The 23,836-nt window shown below is 43.0% G+C and overlaps 2 protein-coding genes across 3 annotated transcripts in view; one reads left to right on the forward strand and one right to left on the reverse strand.

Annotated features, from left to right (window-relative positions):
* LOC105452287 (nuclear migration protein nudC) overlaps positions 1-23,836 on the reverse strand; it is an 84,186-nt gene that overhangs the window by 57,784 nt on the left and 2,566 nt on the right. The window lies entirely within an intron of this gene.
* On the forward strand, positions 4,933-23,590 carry LOC105452286. Its single transcript, XM_011693259.1, has 4 exons — positions 4,933-5,661; positions 21,252-21,443; positions 21,924-22,188; positions 22,350-23,590. Exons 1-4 carry the CDS (start codon positions 5,506-5,508, stop codon positions 22,373-22,375), a joined length of 639 nt encoding a protein of 212 aa, XP_011691561.1. The 5' UTR covers positions 4,933-5,505; the 3' UTR covers positions 22,376-23,590.

The raw sequence follows: 23,836 nt of genomic DNA on the forward strand, positions 1-23,836 counted from the left end.
AGGCGGGAGGTGGTGCACAGCAGGGACAGACGCGCAATTAATTTCTCGAAGCGAAGGTTCGGCGTATATCGGCTCGGAGAGTGGGCGGAACGACGAAATACGCTACGCGTAGAAGAGAAACGACGCAGACAGGACGAAGACGGGCGAGCGGGTAACGCTCTCGACGTGACGTAGAGTAGGAAGAGCGAGGTAAAACCAATCCCTTTTGACCTTGCTCGCGATCGAAAAAGATCGATAGACATTGAACGTACGTGGTTTTTTTTCCGCGTGCACGTGGGACAGAGTATCCGCGCGCGCGAGTAGCGGTGCGCGACAGCGCGGACCAGGAAGCTGTCGAAAGCGTGACCTTGCCCCATCGAAAGCAGCAGGATAGATTCGTGAGACAAAACCGGGCTCAAGGTAGAAAAAAGTTCCGGAGGCGTGTACTTCCGTTAACGAGATCTTAACCGTTCCAGAAATAAAAATATCGCAATGATCTACATAAGGACTAGGATATTCTTCTTGAGATATTTCTAGAGATAATTGGTGAGAAAAAGGAACAGAAATCTATTGATCAGAGATACTGACTCGAGAGCTTCTCGAAGCATTAGTAATACATTTTGAGAATTAACTGCATAATTTGAGTTATCATACGATGTGCTAAGAATGATCAATGCTTTCAGTCAGAGCTATAAATACGGTAATGCATAATTGCTGCAGAATACGACGACGTTGATTACGCCGCAGACTCGAGAGGGGATAAAAGCATCGAGGGAGTCCGGTTCATAAAATACACTTTGTCCAAGAAAAAATCGTGCGATAAAGGGTTAAGAGGAATTCTCCGGCATGTGCAATCAATCGTGATAGATACGAGCGCGAGGAGTCGTTAAATCGCGCGAGACGAGCGCGTAGGTGCGCCGCACGCGCGCGGCAGACTCGCAGTCACATTTAAATTTCAATCGAGGCGCAATCGCCATTAATGGAAACCGTACAAATTGCACGTGAGGATGTACCCATTTTTTCCCCCCCGCGTGACGACGAGTAACCGACGACTCATCTCGGGACTTGTCGGCGACGATTAATGTCCGCTTGCGAAATACGGCTAATAACTTTAATCGACTCGTACGCAAAGACTTTGTCCTCTGGTATATACTTAAGAAAATGGGTAGCAAGCTACGGTAGAGATGACTAATTGTATGGCGAGCATAATCGTGAGTGTACAGTGTAAATGTCCCTGCTTTGCTGCACTTCCTTTCATATACATAGAACCTTTACGCTAATTAGAGCCAATTTTTTTCTCCTGACGCAAATATCTCGCGAAGCATTAATATTGTTGAACTAAGGTACAATTAGAAATTATAAATTTTTCCTGTAATAATACTTCAAAAGATTGATACACGGAAAGAACGATTTTGTTGAAAAGTCTAAAAATTTTGCTAAATACAGATCTGAAAATAATTTTTTGTTGAATGATCAAAATAATTTGTTGGAATGTTAAAACTGATAAGCATTGCTATAAAACATTTGATATTCTAGCAATCATTTTGACTTTCGCACAAAATTATTTTGATTATTGAACAAAAATTATTTTCAGATTTGGATTCAGCAAAATTGTTCTTTCCGTGTATGTAAATAATTGAAAAGTTTTACTAAGAGAAAAGTTTTTGGCATTTGTGACTATAATTATATGGTACTATAGTTATTATTGCTAATTAATATCTAATAATTATATGTCATTTAATATAATTAATAATAATTATATGTATAGTTCTATCAAAAATTATATACATATAATTGGCACCAAAAATGCTATAATTATAATTATTACCATAAAAATGGTTGTCATTACCATTATTTAAATATAATTTATAGCTACGTTTTCAGCCAACTATATTGTGGCGCAAATATTATTTCACTTTAATTTACGAATTAATTTTTTCATTTTCATAAACTGTGGGTTAGCACACTGTTGCAGCAAGTCCTTCAATTGGTAGAATTTCATGAAAAATATCCAAAATGGACTTGAAGTATCTGAAGAAATCATTATCTACAAATAAATAAATCAGACTCAAGGCGATTCCACTTAATTAATGTCTTATCGACATTAATTTCACGCTTAATCTCGCACAAATGTCCGCAGCGCCGTTTCTCTTTATTGTAAAAAAGATCGGAAATTAATTGACGACGTATAAAGGTCGGACGTGATCTAACAAATTATCCGATATCGGACGATATGGGACGGAGGCACGCGCCCGATCTGTTTAAAGAGCGAGACTTATGCGAGATGTGTCCGTGATGCCAACGCTCGTGAGAGATCGGAGCTATATAAAAGCCACGTAACTTTTCGCCTTGGGGCGACCGAGCGACCGGAGGTCAGCCGAGAAGAGACGGTGCACTTGACTCCCCGACGATCGAGATCGTTCCGTGAGATCACGACCTCGTGGATTTCTCCCGTGGACCGCCAGCTGAACCGACGTCGGCGAAGGAGCCGGGGTAGGAAGGAAGCAGAGCTTCCCAAGAAGGAAGTCTGCGGTGTGTTAGTCCTTGCCTGAAATAGAGTGCTACGTATGCAACGCGCGAGCGGAATATTTAATTTGCACCGCGGAAAGCCGAACGCAGTGATTAGGTCTAATTTGCGAGAGATGTGGATTAAAGCGCGCCTCGTGGCCTCGCGAGCAAGTCGCGTGAGTCAGTCGGCCCGATCGAGGTTGAGATACGTCAGGGAGCTTCCCAGAATCGATCGAAACGTGGAATTTTTACGCGGATCAACTGGATGCCGATGATGTTATACCTTTCGATAGGATTCAAGGTTACGAAACACGATTGCCGCCTGGTAATCCGGTGGCACCGTTGCATAAGGACCATCGTTTTGTCGCGGTTACATTTAACTTTCATGACGCGATGATTCGGAAGTCAACCGCTGTCAGGCATAATTCCAGTCCGCATCGCGTAATTTCCACTTGTAGCCTTATACTCAGCCGATCGTGCTTTCAAGCATCATCGGCCGAGAAATCCTTTCGGAAAATTGGGTATTTCGCGAGACGAATCCTCACCTTTTGTCACGATATTCGCGATGCAAATGTTGCGAAGTTAATTCTGTCATAATGGAAGATTCGCGATACGATTGCCGCGGCTGTATGAGAATATGACCCTCCCACGCGATCGCGTCGAGTGTCTGTTACAAAATTTCTGTAATACTCGGCCAACGGTAGTCATGGTCTGCGTTTTTCATTTTATCCAGTCTGATCGGACAAAGAAAAACGCGCGATTCACACGCCTCGGCGCGCCTTTGACGTTGCATAAAATAGAACGCGCGCGATTGTTCCCGGCCGCAGTTGTAATACGATGGCGCGGAGATGCCATCGCGTCGCGGATGCACTTTCTTCAAGCGTGCCGCGTCCACGAACTAGATCGACGAGCAGTTCTTGCTACTCCTGCCGTCGTCCGTTATGCGAATCTGCATTAAGTAGGGGAGACCAGAGAGTATGAAAGTAACACGGGACGAATGTAACATCGCGACTATATCTAAAACAGATGAACAAAATCAAACATGTTTTGTATGTTGCGTTCTTTGGAAACAACCAAAGAATGCAACATGCAAAAATACATTTGATTTTGTTTATTTGTTTTTAGATACAGACGCGATGTTACATTCGTCCCGTGTTGCCTTCATCCCTGGTCTTCCCATCGGCTCGACGTCAGAAAAGATACGGAATCATTTTTCTCATATCAGTATCGCTGTCATGCGATACTCGTAGAAAATTATGAGCGCGTTCATGCGTGACGACGAGGCGATGTGCGGGCCAAAGACGAAAAACGAGGTCCAGATTACGCGAATCGGCATAAAAATCGAGCAAACCGAAGAACATGCGATAAGACGGAGCTCGCTTCCGGTCGTTGGTCTCGCTTACAACCGACAAACACCGTCCGAAGGACGGTGTGAATTACAAAGTACAAGACTACAGATACTTTGTCACGAGAATAAAAAAAAGCAGACATTTCGTTATACGTTAAAACACAAGACAGATATTTCATGACAAGCAGTGCAAGAGTTAATGTTTAATTTAACGATAATGTGAGGCCATTTAATATTTCATCAATGGAATTTTTCATCAAGGATTTTTCATACCCTCTCTATAAGAGCGATTGTATCGGAATCAATTACAATTTCCTTCATTACATTTTACAGTCGCATATTAATAAAATCTCGATTACCGAAACAGACAGATCGCTGCGCGTATTATCATAATTCGTGAGAAGTTATTTGTTGTGATCATTCATCATTTGAATCGATCTGCTTACAGTAGAGAAAACAAGTGGTTATGCCGAAGAATAACACACGGCGAACGAATGCAGACCTACTCACGATATTAAGACCATTGTCGGAAGTCGAGATAAGACGGGAATACGCACCTTTCCCCCTTTCTACACACGGCCGGCAAGAATAAAATTCGCGTGTCGAGGCGTGCCGCGGTTACGTGCGGAATCTGCGAGATAAGAGTGAGCCCACACTTCCTAGACTTCGTTACGCGGTCATTAGGCGATAACGCGCCTCGGTGTCTGCACTCCACAACTATTTCCTGTATCGGCGAGAGACGGGGTCGATCGGCAATCCGGTCGGCACACATACGTTCAACCGGACTTAGGGCGGACCCTTCCCTCGACCTCCCGTTCGTCCTTGCGCCTAGAGCACCCGCGGAGAGAAGTGTCCCCTTCGCATGGACAAGGCGCGACGCATGGGCCCTGCCGCCGCCGTACCACGGGTACGGTGCGTCTGGGAAGGAAGAAAAAAAAAAGATCGATCCTCTCGGCCGTGGTGGAACACTGCCCGTGTGCAGAATCGAGCCGTGCCGCGGTGCGAGCGAGCGAGCGAGCGAACACGAGCGCGCTCGCACGAGAGTGGGAGATACGAAGGTATAAAACCGATCTGGTGGACTGGTGCCAGCCAGTCCAAAGGCCAGATGCGGCGGCGGCTCTAGTCGCACGTGTGCGAGAGAGACGATCGCGATACTCGGCGCGCGGTACTCCTCCTTTAACAGGCGCGAGACGCGCGTCACACACATATACACATATATTACATGCGACAGTGACCAGCGCGCTATCGGTCGTCCCTCGGTGGTGATTCCGTGCAGGATTTTCGCGAAGGGATCGGGAGCGAGTTCGTTGCGCATCCGAAGGAAAAATTAAATTGACGAAACGACGAGGCACTGTTCTGCTCCGAAGGAAGAGAAAGGACACCGAGCTCCGATTCAGCTCTGTCTTCGAAAACACATTCCTTGGGATACGCGCTTCATAATGACCTCTACCTCTTAAGTACCGAGGAGAGGGCGAAGATCTCGAATTAGACCGCCGATAGTCACGCACGGAGCACCCGCGCGAAAAATCGATTCGTTCTTTGAGGGTGACTGATAGTGGGTTTCTTGTGGAATCCGTGGATTAGTACAGGGGAGATTACCAGCCGGCACGCCAAGGAGTGGTGATCTCGTGAGAGGAACGTTTGACGAGGACTCCCGGATAACGCAGCTGATGAGGATCCAGGAAGCAGCATCGAATTTTGACAGCAATTTAGAAGAGAATATTCTATCAGGGTGGCTCGGCGAGGGATCGACGCCTCGTAGCATGTCGACCATTCGCATCAACGTGGAGGAGGCTTCCAACGGCGGCGAGGATATCGTTAGAGACGTAAGTCCCATTGCGCGACAGCTGCTACTTGATAATCCACTCCTCGATGTAGTAACGTCTTACCTCGTCGGCGATCTTCAGAGGATGACGGAGGGGGAGCGCGGAGGAGGGGAAGACGCAGCATCGCGGAAATCACGCATGTCCCCCGCTTTTTATCGCCCGCTGGCTTTCTATTTCACCGTTCCTTCCGCCATTTAGATGGCGGCTGCTGCTGCTGCTGCTACTGCTCATCCACGTTTCGATCTCTGCATCGGAGATCAACGTGCCTCGCGAGACCCGGAGGCACTTTCACGGTTGCGCGACGGTTGCGTCTCTCGATTCGGCGGGAAAACGCGTCGCGGTGCAAAGGAAACCGCGAGCATAATCAGGAGTCGCCGTCGCGAAACGATTGCAGCGAACTAATGAGCTAATGGGTCATGCGCATTTATGACAAAACAGCTTTCGCACGGCTCTAAAAGTCCTAAAAGCGAGAATATATTTGCGCTATTAATTATACCTGTGTGTTTATCGATGGCTCCTCTCCATCGTAAAACGGCCAATGAGACGTGCATAGCTAAGCACGATTCCTATTCACCGGCACGAACAAGACACTTTCGTCTAGCAGAAATTCGAGAAGTGATCCGTACACTTGTACATGTCAACGTTAGATCCATTTTGGTCACGGGCTTCACTTTGAAATGATTTATGATGACGGCAAGATGATCTTGAAAGCTCGAAAGGTGTCTGTTACGCAGAACTACGGTCAGGTACACGAACTGCGGCGTGAGGAACAAGTTCAACGCACGAGCGCGTATGGCGAGCCTTAACGGGCGACGCGGTTTTAATAATCGAGGTATTCCGGTAAAAGGCGTCGAATGCATTAGGTTCACGGGCAGCGTGTACAACTATATACACGCTGTAATACCGTTCACCGCGAATACTTAATAAGTCTCGATAACCGTCCGAAGTTTTATGTAACGCAAAAACAGGGTTCCACAACCTCGCTACCAGATGGGAAACGAAGGGCAGTATTGTTCCCATCTAATAAGCATCCCGTGCAGTGAATTAACTGTGGAAAATAGCACGACATTAGATAAAAAGTCTTCCCGAAACGCTCTCGCCAGCCACGCTGATATTCCACATTAACTATGTAGTAATTGTTATCCGTGAGAATCCCCCTCCGCCCTCCCTCCTTCTGTGCTATCTGAGATATGGCAGACATCAACTTTACCTGCGTTTAAAGGAAGATGTAGCTCAACAATAGCGCGCGTCACGCATAATTACACAATTTCTCCGATACGGAAGTATCTCTCTCTCTCTCTTTCTCTCTCTCTCTCTCTCTCTCTCTCTCTCTCTCTCTCTCTCGACATTTCGTTTAGAAAAAAGAAACCTACTCAGTGAAACATTTATATCATTACCTAAAAATAAGATCGCGGTTTCCAGGACACCCTGTAGGTTTGATTATTCCGGTTTTTGCGAGCCGCTTAAGTGGACGGCGGTAGCATTTTCTTTCGATTTCGTTTTATGTTCGACAGCACTGCGGCCGGTGCACGGTGCTGTCCGTAACTGAAATCGGAAACGAACCGTGTTTGCTTGTTTACGTTTGCGACGCCAAGTGTGCTTTGATATTAATAGCGGCAGCTAATTAAAATAACGTCGCGTGTATAATAACGCGACTTTTACCGGAGCCCGCGAAACACACGAGTCATTGATTTATTCATGGTAAAAGATTCAGTTTCACTTGTAGCTACCACCGATACTTTAAACTTTCACGCTCGGAGCAGTCGCAGGATATATCAGCCTCATCGCATATGCGTATCATAAAAATTTTAAACGACATACATTTCCTAGAAAATTCTAATTCCGCGAGGCTCGATAATCAATAAAATTCTCCTCGTTATCGCCTCTCTTCCGTAACGCTATACGCCGCCGGATGTTTTCCCATCTGTCTGTCGATGGCTAATTTAATCCTGAGCCTCGTTCGCAATTTACGAGCGTTCGTACGTTAGTCTTTATAACGATTCGACGTTAAGGTCAGAGAAATAAAGCGCGGATGCGGGTGCTGTCGCAAGAGAACAATCTACGTACTTCTACCGCCGCGGGTCGAGAGATCTCAACAAGGCGGTAAGCAGCCACCTGTGAGCCATTAATCATCTTACGCGTAAGTTCCATAATTCTCGTAATTTCAATGTTTACGACTTCACTTGCGCGATTACGCGCGCAGGTGAGGCACACGTTGAGGCGTAAGCACAAAACGCAAAACGCTATCGCGGACGGACCTCGCTTTTGTCCGACGTTAAAAATTCCTGGGGGACCTTAATTTACGACCGAAGAAAATTTTAATGACCAACGAAAACTTTACAGCGCGTACCGAGCCCTTTGCTTTTAAAGTTCATCTAGATTTTATTGCAAGACAGGTTTTTTCGGATAAACGCTTTACGCGTGAAGAAATAAGATTTTGACATCCCAATAATACACTCAATTGTCATAAATTTTAATTCCCCAGACATTTTGTCCGATATCTTTTTTTTTTAAATCTCAATTTATGCCTCGCTGACCACCTCTCTCGTCCCACGTTTAACTTCTGCTGTACGAAAAGTAACTGTAGAGTGATTTACGACTTCGCCCGTTTTCTGCATCGTCTCGTACATGTGTAATTTTTGCGCAAGGCATCGCGCTAAATATTTTTAAATGGCAAGACCGATAAGTAAACAAAACACCTAAAAGTGACAGCTAGATAATGATTGAACGCCAACACCTATTTTGCGATCTCGCAATAATGTCGATCGAAAAAGAGGATAATTGAATTCGAAGGTCACGATATCGATCATTTACATGACAGCGCGATGATTATCGGATCAAAAATTTAGGTTTCACAGGCGACTCTTATCCGAATCCGATTTCTTTTCTGCCATGTGCTATAAATGCACTATTTACAATGGAGCGAGTAGAAAATTTTAACTTGCTCGATTTTATTACGCGTGGTCTCTCAGACCTTCGAGAGGTGTATGGGCTATGGACGGAAGGAATGCATGCGTAAAACGAGTGTCGTTTGTCGAACGACTAGTCATGCAAGGTATAATCTCGCTTCTTTTTGCCTCACGGCACGTCTCGAAGGTGCAAAAGTGGCTGCGAAGTGCTCAAAGGCAAACGTTAACGCTCGGCACTTAACGTCATTGTGAGAGGAAAAAGAACGAGTGTGGACTCGCGACGCGAAAAACGCCTTGCGCGTCGTTCGCGTCTATATCGAGCCCGAGTACGAACGAAAACACAATATTCATTCCGGTGCACGAGCGAATTCAGCGGTACGAATTAGCCATGTACGAAATTAGCAACGTATCGATCTATCACCTTGCTTAGCATGCAAACTGCAGCGGCGTGTCTGGAACGATCGCTTCCTTGGCGCTTGGCGTGTCGAAAGCAACCTTCAAGCGCGAACGTCGAACCGGTAAAACCAACCGCGAATAGTTTTACCGGATGACAGAAAATTGCGGCTGTCGTATAGAAATTATTCATTAAAGGATTGCCAGGATTAAATCATTATATTCGAGCTTGTTAAATCGGACGATTAATTTCGACCTCAAGCGATGTGGCAATGAAGAATTCGTGATAAAATATATTGCGTTATAAATGTTCACTGGTAGCGCACAGATTTTTGGATCAAAAATTTCTATGATAAAAATATAAAATCACGAATGTGTTTAGACATTTAAAAATTAGATAGAATTGATTGCCATAAATAAATGTTTTTCTAAATAATGCCTATTGTATTATGTTTTTAAAAAAATCTATGTAAAAAAATTCAATGTTTCGTGAAAAAATATTAGTATAAATATTATAATTATAATACATTTTAAAGTTTAAAGAATAGGATTTGAAAAGTTGAGAAAATCAATTTTTATCTAAATTTTAAAGTAAGTATATAAAATTATTTCGTGCCAAGTTATGCATCTTAAGTTCATCATAAATCCCTTCAGAGATCTCGTGGATCATAGATTAAGATTCTCTTAGCCTCATGGGGAACATGATCGATACGATGATCCGAGGATTTCACTTTCCACGTGTTCGTATTTAGTACATGATGATTCGCCTCGCGGTCGAACCCCCCCTCATGCATCTTGCAACAGAATTATATATTCGACCGGTTGCAACATGCCGGCTAGGGAAGTTCCATGACATTAACATCCGGCTGCGAGGACGAAAGAGAAACTATTTCACTGAAATTCTTTCCGTTTCAGACTCAATTTTGTTATTAACGCGAGTGTTCCCTTCCGCCGTCGCCGTCGATCGGATTATCCGCGCACAAACGAAGTATAATTGCGCGTCGCGTTAGCTCCACGTGACAGGGAAAAAAATCGCTACACGGCAGGTTACAAATTGGATTTATGTAAGACCTGGATGCAATCCATTCTGAACGCGAGTTCTCTTAAGAACAGGATCCTTCGGCGGGACAAATAATTTTTTATCTTGTACGCGGCAAGAACAAATTAACACCTAAGCGAGTTATTTCATATTTCACCTTTTGATTCTGTCGCACAGAAAATACGGAAAGCCCCAGTGGTTTCGTCGTGTAATAAATACTTCAGAGAATTGATTTAAAGAAAGAGATCTCATTAAAGATTAAAAAATTAAATTGGATCAAATCAATATTGTTAACGATATGTTACATTGTTAATACTGTAACTGATATATTACTGCTATATTTCGAGCAAGGATTTTAATAAGAAATGATCAAAAAAGATTTTCCTATTTCCATCTTATAATTATTAAAAACGATAGGTACATATATAATTACAGCACGAAAATTACTCACTTTAAATGAAGCAGAAATCGATTGACGATATTATTCTCCTTCATTTATGAGATGCAAATTAAACTTTAATAATAAACTGCTTTATTTATTCAATCGAATTTACTCGCGAATCGAATTTTATATAAACAAAAGCCGACAGTCGGTTTTTGTTGATAATTAATGATTTCAATCGATTTTTTTAGCCACTTATATAATGAAAATATTGTACTAACGTGGCAGCTTTGATAAATAATATACACAAAAAGAAAATCACTTTTCAATGTGTGCGTAAAGGCCCTCGACCCGATCACTTCAATCTGCTTTATCTGTAACCGTGTGTGTATACCATTTGTATATTACTTATGTAATGACTTACATAATACAAACTACTTTGTGTATCACGAGGCTTTAAAAGCTTTTATTTATAACTTACAATCCGTTCAAGTTGCATACCGGCTGTCACTCAGCACGATTTCGGGAACCGATTTCGATAGACGGTGGAGCACGTTGAAGGTGGCACATATTCAGTGAGAAAGAGCCGAAAACGATGACTAAGTGATGTTATCACATCGAACCCGCTAAACGTTACACCGGCGTTTACACCGTAATTATATAACCGCGGGACTGTCGAATTCCTTGAGGAAACATTTCGTTAAGTTGCGTGATCGGGAAGATGTGTACCGAACTTTCTTCCGACCTTTGTGCGTCACGTCCTCGGGATATTCCGATACTTACAACCAACGCCCCCCCCCCCTCTCGAAAATCCTAATGGAAAAAAACAAGGCTGTCGACAGAGAGGGACCGTTTGATTACGTTAAGCACAGTGCACATTTTGCAATCCAACGTTTGCCACGTAATTAGCATCTTCTCGCGCGCGCGCGAAGAACCGTGAGGCGAACTCGTCGATCTTTGATTCTCGCGAACGCGGGATCGTGTATAGAATCGCGAGTTTCGACATCAAACGATCTTCTCCTAGGCCACTTTCCAAAACGTGTCCTTTGTTTCGATAAACAATCGATTAAACACGCTAATTTAAACGAACGGCCTCTACAAAACCGAATATTGACAACGTCATACGTGTCACCTGGCGTAAGAATTATGATAGATTACGACACGATTGATCAACTTCGAGAGTCGCGATTGATGACCGAATTCGGCTATTAGACTCACACGGAAAGAACAATTTTGCTGGATCCAGATCAAAAAATAATTTTTGTTCAAAATAATTTTGTTGGAAAGTCAAAATGATTGCTGGAATATCAAAACGTTTTATAGCAATGCCTATCATTTTTAACTTTCCAACAAATTATTTTGACTATTAAACAAAAATTATTTTCAAATCTGTATTCAGCAAAATTTTTAGACCTTCCAACAAAATCGTTTTTTCCGTGCAGAAATGCGAGGGACAAGAAAAAAAAACGGTGAAGCCAGGCTTCTTCAACGTCCTCTGGCACGCGAGTCGGACGTAATCTTTATGATTTATGGAGCGCCGTCCTGTCGGATTCTCTTTATTTACATTGTAAATGCAAATCAATCTGGTCCCAAAAGCCACGGTGACCTAGAGAAGGTCCAACCTGACGATTAAGTTGTACACAGATTCTCCGAGGGTCCGTTGGGGGGGAGCATGCTTGTGACATTTTATGGTGCGACGATTACGATTAATAAAATGTCTCTTCGAGCATTTTGTTCCACCGATATTGTCCTTCACCGACCGCCGCCTGTTTTAATAAGCAGTCTCGCGTCGTGCGTAGCACGGAAGACCATATATTAAGACCGATATACGATCTTACGATATTCCCCGTCAGCCGTGACCGTTAAATCTCATTTATGCGAGAAAGAAGAAAGCGGCCGGTAACGACGGCGAATTTATAGATGGCAATTCTTGGCGTAGTTGATATATACCTCGTTAGAATCACTCACGCTGGAATTTCTGGCGATAATTGCCTCGGGTCGAGGAAGTGGTCCGCCATTCGCCAATCAACCCTTCTGCCCGAAGGGCGTTTACACGGCAGTGCGCTATATCTTATCGACATCACCGTCGATTACTCAGATCAACGACGAAATTTCTCGACTTTGCCTTTGGGCAGGGAAAGAAAGTGATCGAAAGTGGAAGAAGGTGGGCGGGTGTTGAGTATCGCTCGCAGGTACATATGTCTTGTGTCATCTGTCGAATCTTCGCCGTTAGTCCACGGAAAAAGAAAGTTGTTGAGATTTGTAAGCGTCATGGCCACATATAAGAAAGTATTTACCTTGCGTTGCGCTCGGCTCTACGTGAGGAAAGAAGCGGCGGCGGCGGTCATAATCGATTAGCTGCTCTCTTCCTGCTCGCTCAATTCGCACCAAGGACGAGACGGGGGGGAGGAGGAGGGGGGGTATCGAAAAATTGCAAAATTCGCGAAATTATCCTGAGGACACCCGCGGTAAAAGGTGTCGAGGATGTCGTGAATTATGAGGCATCGGAAACTCACCGTGCAAAATTAACTTCCATTCGCGTGCTAAGCCCCACTACTTACAGTTTGACAAATCGCCACGGGCCATGCCGAAGGCCTAAATGGAGATTAACGAAGATAAACGGCCGGTTGTATGTCAGCGCGGGTGGGAAAAAAAAATGTACGATAGGTATTTAGTCTACGGCTAAGATACCAATGGCCGAGATTGATCAAATTATAAGTGCCCGCGAAAAGAGATATATAGCGTAATACTCTATAATACCGAAGAATCTCCATAAATGATAGATTAAGAATATAGATTTCGAATTTTCTTATGGTCAGTCAATAAAGATTGTTATGTAATATATACTATTCAATATAGATGCGAGAGAATATCTTTCGCTATGAGGTGTTTCTGCAGATTAAATTGTTCACTTGGTCAGACTCAAACACGTCATCGTAAATAATCCGTCGAGACACACGCGCGAACTTTATTTACGATCCAATTTAACCGTTGCGTACACATTGCGCGTAACGTTAGAACATGATACAACCCGCTTTGTTGTGTTGGGGGGGAATCGTTACAGGAAGTCGTGTAATTCTTACGTCGTCTCCGCATCGTCACAGCGGGTAAAATTACTGTGATGGACATTTGCTACGAGAAAATGAATTATGGTATAGAAGGAACAGAACAGGTGAAAACTCTCGAGACCATATGCCGTATGGTTTGCGCGCATCCAACGCGCAAATACGCACTGTCCGTTTCAGGAAATGGTTTTCTTCCTACTCTTTGAACGTGGCTTGTCGAATGTGAACTTAGAGCACGTGTCTGTGTAACGCGACGACTTTCATCTTCCCGTAACAATCGCTTATGTTAAACATTTAACCATGTCTTTCGTGAGCCTCTCGAGAGAATCAGCCACGTGTTTTCACAAGTTATACCATCTCTCTCGTCTTTGTACACGCGCAATTTTTATATAACTATTTGAGGATATAATTATAGAACCGTGTTCCACTTTCCGATAAATCAATCTTCGCGACCTTAAAAGTCATATTCTACATTAATAAGCTATCGCGTCAGTTTTAATCAACGCACAAGCACTTACAATAACGAATGAATAATTACCAATAAGGACTCGGTACATAGTTCTCATTTAGAGTCATCACTCAATGAAGAATCTTTCTTCCCCATCGGCGTGTCGCGACGACCTTTTTTTTCCTTGCAAATCGATCTGATATCTAATTAATTGGCAATCAAGTTTACCTCGGGGTCGACCGTCCGAGACAAGGAAAAAGGAAGGACAGATATAGACAACATCGATTTACATCATATTTCTTGCGTTTCTTCGATGATACGCGTCCTCGTAAAATAAGAACGGTCTTAATGGCAATGCTTCGTAAAAATGACAACAGGCGTGTGGAACAATTTATTAATTATATCTTTCAATGTGATAAATTAATCTTGCGCTTGAATAATATTCAAAAGAAGAAAAAAAATTGCGTTATATTTCCAATTAAGCCAACCACAAATTAACGAAGAGATGAAAAAGAGTAATATACCGTACGTATCAATTATCAGTTACTTTGTAGAGTTCGCGATGAAAGCGCGCGCGAGAACTAGAGCATTACGGCATCAAGAAACATTTCACGCACAATTATATAATCAAATTTTGCAACGAGTGTGTAATTCCATCTGATAACGCGCGACGACCGTCGACAAAAGTAAGGCTTTGTTCTCGGTATACGAAAACTCAAGTTTATCGCTCGCCGTCCTCATCTCATCGCGTGCGCACTTCGCTGCACCTCATTGCATTAAGCGCAGTTTTCTCGCCAGCGAAGGAAGATGAAAGCGATTCATTTCCTCGAGGGGAAATTCTCACCTCAATTTATCTCGCGTTCTCAGCATTTCTTAGGCGTGAAACGCAACGATCGATGCGCGACGCACGCGAAATAATTGCATCGGAGCAAAAGCCCCCGTCGTAATCGTAAATCCGTTTCATAATCGTCCACGTAACGCGTACGGGATGCCTTTATTAGTCCGCAAACGTGTTACACAAAGCTGGACTCAAACGGTCCAAGGACTCGAGACGAAATCGATAATCCTGCCGATAGTCCCGCCGAAACGATAGCCAATCGATGCATCTCGAATTACAGAATATGCCGCGAGAAAATTGGCAAGTTTGTTTGCCTTAGCAACGATCGTAAATCCTCATCGCGATTCTCGAAGCGCGATGTGGCAATGTTGCAAAATGCGTATGATAAATTACGCAACGGACACTGAAGAGCATACACTCCTCCGTGTATACCTTGAAAAGCAACAGTCACCATAAACACATGACGCTACTTTAAATGTCTGTTGAATTTCTTGGACTGTAAAATTGTTAAATTACGCCTAATTGATTTTCCGTAAGTTATTTACGTGACACTGTTTCAAAGTGAAAATGTTTAACTTTTAATGTGAGAGGAAGACGCGCACCTCTCGGCCTCGAAGACGCGTCCTCTGGCAAAGTTTGAACAGTTCTCTAAACGTGAGGTAAACAAAAATTAAAGCCGAACGGATTTAATCGCACGGTAAGCGGACTCCTGAGATTTTGATTATTAACGGACGACGTTCAAATGAAGATATTACAGCAGCGCAACACACACACACACACACACACAGAGTGTCAAGTGGTGTGCTAGATTCGTGATAAAACGCATAATGTCTCACTCGCTATTAAATGTATCCTTGAATATAATGCTCGGGGAAGAAAGGTAATCCGCAAAGTACGGAACTGACCATGCCGATAACCTTTCACTCACACTTGACAAGGTATACGCATGCAAATATGCGATGAAGTATGCTAATTCACGGAGTTACAGTCTTAATTTCTTGTCTACAATGAAAAAAAATCTTTAATTATCCGTTAAATTTCTTAATTACAAGAGGCAATTTATTCAACCGCGGATAACACACGTTATACACTAAATACACTTTGACACATTATCATGAAAAATTATATTTATTACGTGTCATGTGGTTTTGATATGTTTCCTTAGGCTCTTATCGCTCTAGACATATATGCGTTACGTATTTTATTAAAATTCTAATTATTTATTCGAAGCATCGCTCCAGCTAGCGGCACGTTAATCAGACCGTTAATTTCAATCCCAAATTAGTTCATTATCTATTGACAGTAGATTGCGTTTATATAAGCCTACGCGAAGCGCTAAGAACCACACATTCTTAACGGATATTAAGTGTCGTATGAATATTCATATAGAATGAAAAATATTACTGACAAAGCCGAGGACGCTGGAGGATCGATGCAACACTGCTTGGACGCGACAAATGTAGTTAAGCATTACGGATAAAGTTTTTATTGCAAGGTGACATTACATGTCGCCATGGGAAGAATTGAGTCTGAACTTGCTATATCTCAATCCTGTTTTAAAACGAGATTTATCATCAATCCTCCGGTGATATATTTTTCCCTCGAAGACATTTCGTAATTTATTTCTCGCTTCGCGCGCGTATTGGAAAGTACGGCCAATTTTACGACGCAGTGGCTCGCGTGCGTATAGTGAAATTCGCGCATAAGGGAGAAAAAAAAATACATTTACGCATCGATGTAAATTATGTATACTATAAGTAAAAGTTGCGGCCGCGAGGTGCGTGGTGCGTTTCGGCGTGGTGGATAAAGTTGTCGCTTCCGCTATATAGTTTACCGCGGTCGAGTGCGATAGATCGAAACGATCGACGCGCAGGTGTAAAATAATCCGTTTCAAGATGCGACAAGGTTAGATGGCGACGTTCGTTATCGCTACCTTGTAACATATATCTTTTTACGCTCATTAGCGTTCACGCATCCGGCGAGGTGACGCTCGTTCGCTACTTACGAGCGAAATAGACTATCGGGGGCCATCGATAGACGAGGAAATATGCCCTTAGGTGATGCAAGAATGACGTGGATCCGCGTCTTCAATATCGAAAGTTTCGCCCGTGAACGTGCAACATGCCATTCAATTAATGAGTCAATCTATATGCCCCCTATGGCGATATTGATTTCCCACTTGTGCGTTTGTCGCGGTTTCTTTTACATGCCCTTACGTAATACGGGAAGAAGGCGACGTGATACAATCGCGGAGAAGATCCGCGGTGGGCCGCCTATTGTTAGTGTCGCTTACAATAACGGGATATCAAAGGGACCGGTGTGCGCTTGGATTGGCAAAAATGCCAATGGATTATTCATAGCAGACGCGAACAATAAACGAAGAAAAAAAAGCAATGTAACGTTCATTAACAGACACTACCGTTCCGCGGGACGTGATAGGTAGGGATCTTCGTTAATGGCAAGTACACCGAGTGCCGCCTTTTAATGAGGACGTTTACATTAGAGGTGGACAATAAAGATGATTACGACGCGGTGCCATATGCGGCATTGGCATTACAACCACCGTTATTAACCATTTAATGCTGCGCAAGCAGCAGTTTTACGGCATTTGACATTTGTCCCGCGCGATCACGCGTTCCCGTTTAACGCAGCCCGATAATCTCGATGAGAGAAGAACAGATTTTTCTCTCTAAGGCGAATGCGGCCTTGCTCCAAATGCACCGCGATAACGCTCGACCGTTAATTTATATTCACTTTTGCTGCATTAATAGACGAAAGCTCACCTCGAAGATCGTATTTATCGCATTCTTGGAACGATTGGAACGACAAGCTCGCACGATGACAGCGTAATTAGCCGAGGATAATGGCGGAAATGAGGAGTAGTGTCGCCTTAAAAGATTGACGACGCAATTAATGGGCTGAGCATCTTCATAATGTCCGACATACACCGATATCAAACTTAATGTCGTGCCTTAATCACACGGACACCAAGGACATTCCGAGCAAAATTTCTCTGCGTGCGCGATATTACTCTTTTCGACTACTAATGAGAATGAACTCGTTTCTCTGTTTTTTTCGAACGTTACGCAAATTCCGTTAACATTATCTCGATGTCTCTACCTCTTGGGAAAGTGTTAGCTTTTTATTTTCAAAATTTCGACATTCTTTTCAGAGTTCTAATTACTTCCAAAACTAATTAATTTTAATTAGTTTTAGAAAAGCGTAAAAGCAGGTAACAAAGATATAAAGAAGATATAAAGCATGAATTTTTTCGTGGTTCAAAATATAAATTTAACATTTTTTATTTCAATCAGAATTAATTTAAGCCTTAATTCTTTTCAATAGAATTTTTGGAGCATTTCCGAATTCCTAAAAAATATATATACGAAATATTTCCGAAAAAAATTCATCTGTGGAAACTTAGAAAAATTTCATTCCGAAAAATGAAAAATTCAGATCTCCAAAAATACCACTTTTTTATTCAGATTTCTGCAAAAAATTATTCACGCACGATGAATATAGTTGGAATTTAGAATTTATCAAATTTATTTTAACCAATTCGAAAATAGCGAGAAATCTTCTTGAAACGTATCAGGAATTGTATATATTAGTGAATGTAAATGTGAATGAAAACACAAGCGTGAAAGCTAACGCACAGAAAGATGTCTATTGAATTTTATCATAAAGATGAAAAATAGCATTATTTTTTTAAATTAGATTATCAGAACTAAAAGATTTTTTATATTGATAATTTTTCATGTTAAATGTATACGCATCTTTCGAAAGTCTCTGAAAAAAGGCAGTTAATAGGTCTTACTTATTTCAATGTAACAAATATCCATTAATGTCAAAATAGATACCATGCAGTTCCTTAAAAAAAAAAAATTTTAATTTGTCATCTTTTAGAAAACTCCGCATACGGAGTTCAAAATCCGTTTCGAAGTATTATGTTACATGGGCATGGCACAGGTGCGGCGCTTCGAGGCTGACCGGTGTATTGAGTTCCACAAAAATTCCTAACGACTCCTCACCGTAAATGTCGCCATTCTCGCTATCTCTTTCTCATCTTCTTATACTGCTATTCGCATCCCTCCCCACCTTTCGCTCGCACAGGAATTTTTGAGATATCGACACGCGAAGAATTGTAGGTACCTGTCACTGTATCATATGTTCGGCTTCGATGATTTCGTCATGAAATCGCGCTTTGCCTGACGTATTTACAAATGTTCTCTTCACACGCTAGACATTTATGTAGATACTCACGCGGTATTTTGCGTTGACGTCCAATCATATGTCTAACTAGCTATATTACATGGCATCTATTTCGCATTTTAGATTATTTAATAAAATCTTTTACAGCATTTCATAAAATCTTATTTTTCTGAGGGTTCTGTATAACAGACGAACTTATTTCCATTACAATGATAACGATGGGCGTTGTTACAGAGTAATGATGTGCAGCGCTTTGACGCGGGTGTAATAAATCAATCATATAGCGCATCATAATTTATATGCCTCTTGTTATTGTATTCCTGATTTGGCACGATCGTTTATATAGCGAGCAATGACTTAAGATAAATTGGAATAATCTGTATATAATTAAAGTCAATATCATTAAGCTGCGTGAAAGCACATTCAATAGGCGAGCGTATAAAAACCGCCACAGATCATTAAGAAGATTTAATATCCTTCTCGCGTAGTCTTTGAACTGTGTTCTTAATGTACTATTTCTAAAGACAAGGCAGGCATTTTTCACGTTAATCGACGCGGTAAATAAATACACAGGTCTTACATTTCTCTCCGCTGCGTGTATGACTTAACGCCTTATACTGGCCCCGGCGGTTCAATTAAAATCTTCTTTTATTCGCTCGGGAATGTACATCACGCAGACCGGCAAGTACGAGACGGGGAGCGTTTCATTAGAGTCGCCGTACCGGTCTCGGGCCGGGACGAGCGCGAGTGCGCGTCTGAAAAACCCCAAGACGTCGCGCCGGGAACGAAAAAGAACGCGCAAACTCGTTCAAGTCTTACGGCGAGCGCAGTCCTTGGGCGGCGCCCGGTCGCGAAGGTAGGCCATACCGATGCGAAATGCACTTGATTTACGTGCGAAAATGGCCAATTAACTGGCGTAATCGGCACAGCGAATGCGACACAGCCCGCGACGCGACGCGACGCGACGCGATCGCGCCTCCGCTCGGCGTGAAGTCGCGGAAATGCTCAGTCGCTAGTACGATTCTAAACGACTGCGTGAGAGGATCCGCGGATCCGGATACACTTAACGCGCGGGAAGGAAGCGAGGCGGCGACGACGGCGACGAATCTCTCAGCATCTCTCTGCGCGCGAAGGACGAAATCGATGCAAAAACAACGGCGGCGGACTTGACGCGCGAAGCGATGACGGCGCGGCAGCGCGGCGGCGCGCGGAATTCGAGAGCGCAACGAGCGTTATGCAACGATCAAACCGGAATGTCGAGGTGCTCCACGCCCCCCGAGAGACGCCGAAATTCTCGTCAATCTTCCTCTCGCAGGAAGGAAGAGTGGGAGAGTGGAGGATGCATTCGCGATACCCACCGTCCGTGCTTTGATGCCGCGCGCTTTAAAGTATGTCCGTTCGATATAAAAATAATAACCGGGACGAGACGGATTTCTCGAAAAAGACCCGGCATGGTGAAATCGTGCATTATCTAACGATAGAGATTTGGACGCGCGAAGGTGACATTATACTCATCGCTGAGGTAATCAAGTAATAGTAAGCACACGTATTGTATATCTCGACTGAACTGTTTCTAAATGTGCAGCCGCACAGCAATGTGAAACTTTGAATCGATGTTTATTTCTATGTAAATAACTTTAATCTCGATTTACTCCTTATTTTCTTTTAGTTTCTTTCTAGAAATTAGAAAAAATAAATTAATTAAATCGAGATTAAAGTTAAGTCTACATTGATAGAAATAAACATGACATTTGTTTTAGTATTGAAGAAAATGTATATTAACGTTGACGTTCGAACGCGACACTTTCCCCAGTTCGTGTTGCTGATGCAACAGATAAAAATGATATGATCGTCTGCACGCGTTAGAACAAGGTGTGAAAAATCGGAAATAACGTCCTAAGTAATAAATTGAAAAGAACAGATATTTACACACACAAAAAATGTAAAAAGTAAAAGTCAATAAGAAGTCAATTTCGATTTGGTGCTAGAAATTACGTCACACGGTACATTGGTTCTTCTTTCGCGCCGGGTACAGTAAGCAGATTCAATCGTCAGTATCAGCAGTAAAACGATCTTCATGGCTTGTTAAATTTCATCGTTGTCTAAAAGCCATTTAAATGCGCGGTTTAATGCATTTACTGACGGTACCGCGCGCAGCTATATGTAGAGTAATGTTTTCTGACGACAGATAAACGACACCGCGATCGCAGGTGGAGGACATGCGGGCGAGAGAGTAGAATTGCAATCGGCACAGCATTATCGCTTATGCAATCGAAGCTTCACGTCGATTTACGTTGGTTTCAGATCGAGACGACGGCGGTGGCAACAACAACGGCGGTAGCTGCCGCCAACCCGCTTTCCTGGCACATCCCAAGGCCGTCCTTGGTCGGGCGCAGCGAGAGGGACAGCGAAAATGGAAGCTGGGCTCATCACTTGCATCCGAACTCCCCCTCGAGAGGGTCGACGTCATCTCAAGGATCCACCGCCAGTACACACGTAAATTTCGTCTCCTTAATACACGCAGGAATATTGAAATTGGCCTGATTTTATATTAAAATTAAAATCCGCTTTTCGATCAACTTAAACGCCCGGGATTAAAGCATCTTGAAAAATTATTTTACTTTATCCCTCCCATTTTGATGGATGGAAATGATAAAATTTGACGAATAATTTAAATTATTCACAGAAGTCGCGCAAATAAATTTGTCAGACAGTCCTGATTGTCAAAAGTCCAACTTTCTATGTTATTAAAGCGGCATCTACAATGAGATTTAAAACTTAAGATTTAAGAAAATTGACTCATCACAATCGATTATTCCTCTCACGTAAGATAAATAATCGATTTTTTTTAAATTTTAAGTCTTAAGTTAAATTAGGTTATTGTAGACGCCGCTTTTACGTGGAAAAAGTTTAAAACGAGTTTTTAGATTTTACAAGATAGTAATCGAATTTTTGGTGATACGGTACGGTTTGCAGAGCGTCGCGTCGGGAACGTTGCTACTCACGGCCGCGAATCTGGCAAATCTCGCCGCCATACATCCGCCCACGGTGACGGCGCCGAAGCAGATGGACACCGCCTCGGTAGCCAGCAGCACCCACTTCACGGTCGTGAACGGTCTCGGCAGACCGGTCACCGTCTACAGGAAGTCCTGGTGCGCGCGAAATCAGCTCACCGTTCTCGTGTGCACCATGAGTTTTCTGTTTATGGTCGGTCTACTCGCCGGGATCCTTTACATGGAAAGTGAGTATCTGCCGCAGCACAGCAGTAACAGCAACAGCAGCAGCCGCTGCCGCGCAAACTATTGCCACATCCATGCGGTGTTTCAACACCGCGCGCGCGCGCGCGTGATCTCCGTAGATTCACCGCGAACTTCCTCGCTGATGTTTATCCTCTGATTGCAGTGAGGGCTCGCGACAAGTACAACTAGGCCGAGGGTGAGCGAGGGGAGGAAGAAACAGGCGACGACACGTGACCGTGAATAATGATCATAGTGATAGAAACGAGCAGCGAGGGAAACGACCACTGCGGAGAGAACGGAGTCGGGAAAAATCGTCTCCAACGAGGAGGAGACGAAACAGAGAGAGAAGGAGAAAACGCTGCACGATCCAGTCACGATATTAATTTGACTTACTCATATTTATATACGTGTACGCGTATACATCTTGCGTTGTATAAGCCGTTTCAGATCGCTCTCGCAGTCAGCGGACGTTTCCCGGCGACGGTTAGAATCTTAAGCATATATAATGTATAGCGTCTTAAGTGTATTGCACCGCGACAGAAGTGTGGTACGTGAAAACCAGTAATTACATTTGTGTAATGAGCGACGTACTGTTAAGGGATTGACGAGATCCTCATACGATGGGATATAGCCTTGCGTATTTATGCTGGAATTTAACGGAATTCTCCGGATCGTACCGAGCGAGTGTATCGCACGATTCGGTGAATGGCGTAAATATTTTATGTTAATTAACGTCTTACCGCGTAGCGCGTGTCATGTAGAGCACAACTTTCTCTAAAATTTCTTCACTGTTTTACTGTGTGGTTATGACATCTTATCTTTCTCTCTCTCTCTCTTTCTCTCTCTCTTTCTCTGCACGCCGCATACTTTTTCGCATAGAAAAATATATGTGGTGAGGGGTACGATTACGGGACGATAGTGGCACGTGACGTGGTCCGCGATTGCTCCAAATAAAACGTGCGTTTCGCATTACGCCTTCGGCGCTTCTCCTACCTTTGTTAGTTCTCAACCGATTTATCGTTTCAATGTAAATCGCGTCGACGTTGTCGAGAGCCGATGACGGAGAAGAGATAAAACGATAAAACATCATCTAAAGTGTCACTGATCCTAGTCGTCCAACGAAATCTCTCCGATAGTATTTTTTTGAATAACAAATACCGACGGACAGTTTGTAGCAATCGACGAGATAAGGGACCGAGATAGCGAGATACCTATTTAGGGCCTGTAATTTAATTTTTACTAACAAGCGCTCTGCCTTAATCATACCTGGATTTCCGTCGGACTGTTATTCCGGGAGCAGATGTTAACGGGAAAGCAATGAAGGGCGGTCGCGTCGATCGCTTTTCGCGTCTGTGATATTACTTGCGTATTAATCGTCGGTTCAACAAGAAACTGTCAAATATACTGAGCGTCGTTTCATTTCAACCTGCCTCTTGCAGAATATTCAATAACAACTGGACAATGATACGATATCATGGAGTAAGTATCTTAAGCGATTAATTCGCCACAGGTTCGATATTTACTTTCGATATATATTTTCAATTATAACTCAACTACCATCAAAGTAAATGTTAAAATAAACCTAAGTTGCTCTGTGCTTAGATACAAATAAGAAATCGATATTCAAGAATATTTTTCTAGTCTCTATAA

This window comes from Wasmannia auropunctata, unplaced genomic scaffold (assembly GCF_000956235.1).
Source record: "Wasmannia auropunctata unplaced genomic scaffold, wasmannia.A_1.0 LD336034.1, whole genome shotgun sequence".
In the NCBI taxonomy this organism is placed as follows: domain Eukaryota; kingdom Metazoa; phylum Arthropoda; class Insecta; order Hymenoptera; family Formicidae; genus Wasmannia; species Wasmannia auropunctata.